The 6,618-nt window shown below is 49.3% G+C and overlaps 1 protein-coding gene across 1 annotated transcript in view; it reads left to right on the top strand.

Moving 5' to 3' along the window:
• The first annotated feature begins 4,947 nt into the window (after nt 1-4,947).
• Grin1 (glutamate ionotropic receptor NMDA type subunit 1) overlaps nt 4,948-6,618 on the top strand; it is a 25,282-nt gene continuing 23,611 nt past the window's right edge. Inside the window, exon 1 of the mRNA XM_028772830.1 lies at nt 4,948-5,205. Coding sequence (XP_028628663.1) covers nt 4,948-5,205 — 258 coding nt within the window. The remainder of the gene's footprint in view (nt 5,206-6,618) is intronic.

Genomic DNA, 6,618 nt, shown 5'->3' with positions numbered 1-6,618 from the left:
GAGGAGGAGGAGGAGGAGGAGGAGAAGGAGAAGGAGAAGGAGAAGGAGAAGAAGAGAAAAGCCCTGTCTCAAATGTTGTATTTATTTTATTTGTTTGAGTGTGTTGCTTGCATGTATTATGTGCATCACATGCATGCCCAGTGCCTGTGTCAACCAGAAGAGAGCTAAGAATCCTCTGGGACTGGAGTTAGAGATGGTTATGAACCACTACATGGGTTCAGGGAGCTGAACCAGGGCCTTCTGAAAGAGCAACAAATGCTCTTAAGCACCATCTTAAGGATTCTACTGCTGAAATGAAGCACCATGACCAAAACATCAAGGAAAGATTTACTTGGCTTACACTTCCATATCACTGTTCATCACTGGAGGAAGTCAGGGCGGAACAAAAACAGGACAGGAACTTGCTCTGTTCCTCTGTCACAGCACCAGTCCTGCTCCCTTCCACAATGCATGCACCTCTGTGCTCCTCTGTCTCTCTGTCACCCATTCTTTCCCGAAGGGGCAGGCTTACCTACTGGGGGGTGACACGTTTGTGGCTGGCCCAGCCCCAGGCATTTTCTTAATTGAGGTCTCCTCCTCTCAGATGACTCCAGCTTGTATCAAGTTGACAAACTCTCCAGCACAACCACTGAGACATCTTTTCATCCCTAGAGGAGAAGAGAGTCCATGGCAAGCCCCAGGAATTATGGGAGGAGCAGAAGGACTTTAAGAGCTTATACATTAGGGGCACAGAGTTGCATTTGGTCATAATCCAAAGTGTGATTGGTTTTCCTGGGGAGTCCTGGCAATTTCTTCTAAAGCACCATTAGCAAGTAAACCTAATGACTGGCTGTGCAATATAACAGTGGACCCTCCCTCCTGGCTCCAGGAGAACCCCACCCTCACCCCTAAAAAAGAGGAAAACTTTTCCTTAATCAGGATCTTTTCCCAGAATGCCAGGCCATTAACGTACAAACATTCCTTTATACAGATCGCAACTAAAATCAAAACATCAGTGCTCCTGACCTACTTATAAGGACAGCTAGAGGCTAAGGATCTAACACAGACAGCCAAGTGCTTATATGCAAGCATGGGACCTCAGTTTGGATTCCAGAACTGGATAACAAATGAGGCCATGTTAGCCTGTAATCTCAGAGTAGGAATGCTAGCTAGGTCCAGAAGATACAGAGACTTGTTGGTCAGCTGGTCTTGTCAAATTGGTAAGCTTCAGGCTCAGTGAGAGGTTCTGTTTCAAAAAAATAAGGTGACTAACAAGCACAGTGGCTCAGTGAGTAAAAGTCCTTGTTGCCAAGACAATCCCAATAGCCTAGGTTCTATCTATCCCTGGGGTTTGCACAATGGAAGGATAGAATCAATTTACAATTTTTTTGTTGTCCTCTCACCTCCACATGCTTACAAAGGTATGTAAACAAATTAAAAAATAATGTGGACAATGGTTGAGGAAGACAAAGTATGTTGACTCTGACCTATATGCACACACACACTCTTGTATCCATATACACAAATATATACACAATATACTTCACACACGTGTGCAACCCCACACATAAATACTGTATGTGTATATGTGTGTATAAGTGTGTGTGTATGAGTGTGTGTATGTGTGCACTTGAGAGCATGCTGGAAAGAAAGTGGCCTTGATCTCTTTGTCTTGTCTTTGATAGTCTTAACCAGAGAGGAGAGAGGTTTCAGGCAACCCTTAATAGGACATTCTTGTCTAGCTGGATGATTTGACATGAGACATGAGGAAGGCAGCCCAAACCACCAAGTCTGTAGTAGCAGAGAGCCTCACATGAGATCTAAAGACTGAATCCTTTGCTCTACATTTACTTCAAAGTGTGTGGTAACAATAGCTTGACACCTGCAGCACTTAAAGTTCTGGGACTTTATTCTCTATATTCAGTGCCAGAGAGGACAGGAACAGGGTCGGGGAGGAGGGGTGGTGGTAGAGGCAGGTGGTGGGGAAATGGGTAATACTGTCGGTCAGGACGTGATGTAGGTCGCCTTAGAATTCCTGCTGGTGACTAGCTGTTTTCCGTGAGGCCCTTGGCTGCCCTGGGTCAGCATAGACACCCTGACCCAGTCACTTTACTTGGTACCCAGGACTAATGCTGGCCAGGCCCAGTCTCCAGTCTAAGTAGAAGCAGCCCCCATCAGTTGAACACCAGGTAAAAGCCTGTCACCTGACCATGGGGCCAGTAGATATCTAGTCATGGCTCCTACATTTCCTCTCTCTTCTAGTTTCCTCCTTTCAAAATGGCTTCCACTTGGTGAGAAATGTATCCACAGGCTGACCCTGAGCCTGGCTAAAGGATTAATTCACCTATAGAGAAGATGCAGAGACCAGTTCTTTCCCAACTTCTGAGATATGAGGGCAAAACCCAATGTGCCAACCTGGGTTGGTTAAGAATCTATATTTCACCAGGCAGTGGTGGCACATGCCTTTAATCCCAGTATTGGGAGGCAGAGGTAGGCAGAGCTGTGAGTTTGAGGCCAGCTTGGTTTACTGAGTGAGTTCCAGGACACCCAGAGCTACACAGAGAAACCTTGTTTTGAAAAACTAAACCAAAAAACAAAGCAAAAAACAAAAAAGCCATATTTGCCTATGAACTGAGGTCAGTAAGTCCTGTGTCTGATGGACTAAAACTAGGAGCTGGAGAGGGCAAACTCCTTTACAATTGGGCTGCAATTGCTAGAACAGGGGAGGAGCATGCATAGACCTGTGAGCATCCACAGCCTCCTTTGTTGGTGTTCTTTACACAGCAGAATTTCCCATAGTAGCCTGGGGGCAGAACTGGGCCTCAATCCCAACCTGGGGCCCCACCACACAACAATCCTGAGCATCTTTGGTCATGTTCACAGCCTTTGTCTCCCCAGGACCCAGCGAGGTCTCAACCCAAGACAGTTTGTCAGTCAGCCTGTTACTGCAGCAGGCAGAAACAAGATTGGTGGTTTGTATGACTGCAGCCAACCATGATGGGAGTATAAAAGAAGCCTCTGAGGAATAAGGAACAGAGTCAAAAAGAGATGATGAGTCGAGTAGGCTCTGCCTCCTCCCTGCCCTCATTATTGGGCCCCTTCTAAGGAGTTTAGACCAAAAGATTGAGAACCCACAGCTCAAGAGGGTGTGTGTGCTGGCAAATGGGCTTTTGGGAGGTGGAGAGGGAAATTCTGCAAATCTTCCCTGATATAAGTAAGTAGCTCTACCATGATCAATTCCAGATTCCTATCTGGGAACAACTGCTTACTGATCATTGAATATTCAGCAATAAGGTCTAACATGTCAGTAAGAACAGTCTTCGGTTCATGGGGTGGACGGGTAGTTCCTGCGCTATCATGGAGTAACAGAGCCCAGGCCACCCCTATACAGCCTCCAGGCCCTGAGTTGTCAAAACCACAGATGTCTGGAGATGGCCCCAACCTGATGGTGCCAGCTCTGGCCTCCTGAAAGCTGTCAGAGCATCAGGGCCCTGAGGCTGAGCTCTTTCCCTGTCTTCCCTAATGCCAGAACAGACAGTGTGCAGCAGAGAAAAGACAGGGGGCTTACACAGTGCCACAGGCTTGCCTGTCCTCTGCTCTGGAAGACAATTTCAGAGAGAGGAATCAGGAGTGTGAGCCTGTGGGTCCAGGATTCTTCCTCTGCAATACCCAGCACATAGGTGCAGAGACCACTTCCTTTGTCCCCTAGGAAGCATTTACAGGAGAGCCTGCAAAATCCTTGGTTGCTATTGGAAATAGTGATGTCATTGGTAGGGGTGGAGCTTCAGCTGTTCCTTTTGAATTTGGGAAGGGCTGTACTTTATATGGCAGGAGGGGGACAAAGAATTAGGATTGCCATACTGAGAACCAAGGAGAGCTCTGGGAAATGCCTGCTGGGAGCAAGACTCAGCTCACACTGGTAAGTAGTCAAAGAGAGGAAGCAGGGAATACAAAATACCTAATTCAGACATGTCAGGCAGGAGCCTGATGTGCTACATGATTTCTAACTTTGCTTTAGCTGCTGTAAACAGCTCTCTCTGTCCTTGGTCTCCTTCAGGTCTCCCAGAAGGTACCATTCTATAGTAAGGGAGCCAATGTCACACCTATTCTTAACCTCCAGAAGGGAGTCTAAGTCACAGATCAACAAAGGTGTGGTGTTCCCCTCCCTAACCCCCCCAGTTTTGTGTTATTTATCGACAGATCATGTTACTTACTACATAGCCCAGGCTGGCCTTGAACTCTAGCAATCCTATCTCAGCCTCTAGAGTGTATCCAACTCTCTTCTACAATACTGAGCCCTGTAGGGAGGAGAGTACAGATATCCTTCCCCCAGATAGGGCCTCTTCTTGACCTTGAAAGAATCAAGTCCCAAAATATTACAAACTATGGGTAAGGACTTATACTTGAGCGCACACACTCAGGCATTCACAACGCATTCCCTCTTGCTGAAATACACTTAAGAGTCCAGGTACACGTGATGATAAGAAACCCCTCTAGCCTTCCCGGCTCAGCTATTGCACGTCTGGGACCACACGGATAACTGTCCCTGACTCTCTGTATGCTAACGCGCGTGCACACACCCACGTGGGCGCTCCTCACTCGCTCGCTCCAAGCATTCACGCCAACGCAGGCGCGCGTCAGGAGGCGCGCGCTCGACTCGGCGTCAGGAAGCGGGGGCGGTGGGAGGGGTAGAACGCGTAGGTCCCGCTCATGACTCCGCAGCTGCTGCAGTCGCCGCAGCATCGGGACCAGTCGCGCAGTCCTCGCTGCTGTCCTTTCCGCCTTTTCCGCGCGGGTGTTCGAGCAGCGCCAAACACGCTTCAGCACCTCGGACAGCATCCGCCGCGCTCGCCCCGGACTCCAGGAGAACCCACGGGCGCTTGACCGCGCGGGCGGCCCCGCGGGTCGTACATCGCGAGGTCGTCGCACTCGCGCAACCCAGAGCCAGGCCCGCTGTGCTCGGGGCTCATGAGCACCATGCACCTGCTGACATTCGCCCTGCTTTTCTCCTGCTCCTTCGCCCGCGCCGCCTGCGACCCCAAGATCGTCAACATCGGCGCGGTGCTGAGCACGCGCAAGCACGAGCAGATGTTCCGCGAGGCAGTAAACCAGGCCAATAAGCGACACGGCTCTTGGAAGATACAGCTCAACGCCACTTCTGTCACCCATAAGCCCAACGCCATACAGATGGCCCTGTCAGTGTGTGAGGACCTCATCTCCAGCCAGGTGACCACTGATTCCCCTCTCCCCTGCACCTCCATCATCCTCCACTGCCCCAGTTTCATTCGATCCTTTTCTGGTCCTTCTCGGTCTCCTTAACAGACCACTCCAAGCCAACTGGCCCCCGGAGAGGCCTGGGACAAATGTCTGTGTCTGCTGGTTCCTCCTGGACTGATCCTCAGAGGACCATGTGTGCTGTCATGTGACTATCATTGGTGATTTGTTCCATCTAGTCAGTGTGGTTCTAGACATTCTGAGCACAAGATGGAGGAGCACTTCAGGGAACTGACTGGATGAGGCCTGGGGCTATCTTTGTTTCTTTCCTTACCTCTCTTCCCTTCCCCCATTCATGGGTCTGCAAAGGATGGCCCAGGTGCCAGAGCAAGCAGGCTCTGCAGGGGTGGGAGTGAGGACTGCGCATGCCAGAGACACCAAAGCACAGAGTGGGGGAGTGCAGTGTGCTGCAGGGGAGGACATGCTGCTGTGGAAGCTGTCCCGCCCCTGGCTATACTGGCTGCTGAATCCCGATGAAGCCATGAGAGTCACTGCAATGCACCAGCTTATGTAAAATGAGGACAGGGACAGGGACTGTGCCAAGTCTATTCATACTTGTTCTTCAAAGAACATCTACATCCATGAACATATCTGCTCACACACATGTTCATCCAAACGGCACTAGCACACACTGCATCTCAATATGACACAGTCAACTGCACATGCTCACTCACACACACATCTGCATATACATGTATACCCTGCTTTTATGGTCAGTGTACATAGCAACCCTGCTTCCATCATGAGAGACATATATAAACATAGACACATTGATGCATATAGTGCATACATGATCCAGCCCTTGCTCATGAACACCGACATAGTCACGTGCATACCTACATACACGAATGTGACCTAAAGTGTGCAGGCTGGGCATCATGGTGAGGGGAGTGAAAAGCAGTCCTCACATTCCAGAATGTAGAGGCCATGCCAGAAGTTTGCTCAGAAACTTGTGCCTCGAACCCATACCCAGCCTCACTTTACAAGAGGTGAGTCCTGGTCAGAAGAGAGGATCTACCAATTCTAAATGCCTCTGTGTGTGTACGTTGTGGGGTGTGTGTGTGTGTGTGGTGTGTATATGTGTGGTGTGTCGTGTGTGTGTTGTGGGATATATGTGTGTGTGTGGTGTGTGTGGTATTTGTATGTGTTGTGGTGTATATGTGTGTGTGTTGTGTTGTGTGTTGTGTGTTGTGGTGTGTGTGGTGTGTGTGTGTTTTGTGTGTATGTGGTATGTGGTGTGTGTGTGCTATATGTGTCTGTGTGTATGGTGTGGTGTGTGTGTATGGTGTGTTGTGTGTGTTGTATGTGTTGTGGTGTGTGTGTGTGTTGTGTGTGTTGTGATGTGTGTGTGGTGTGTGTGTATGA

This window comes from Grammomys surdaster, unplaced genomic scaffold (genome assembly GCF_004785775.1).
Source record: "Grammomys surdaster isolate TR1022 unplaced genomic scaffold, NIH_TR_1.0 219, whole genome shotgun sequence".
Classification (NCBI taxonomy): domain Eukaryota; kingdom Metazoa; phylum Chordata; class Mammalia; order Rodentia; family Muridae; genus Grammomys; species Grammomys surdaster.
This window is presented reverse-complemented; position numbering and strand designations above follow the sequence as displayed.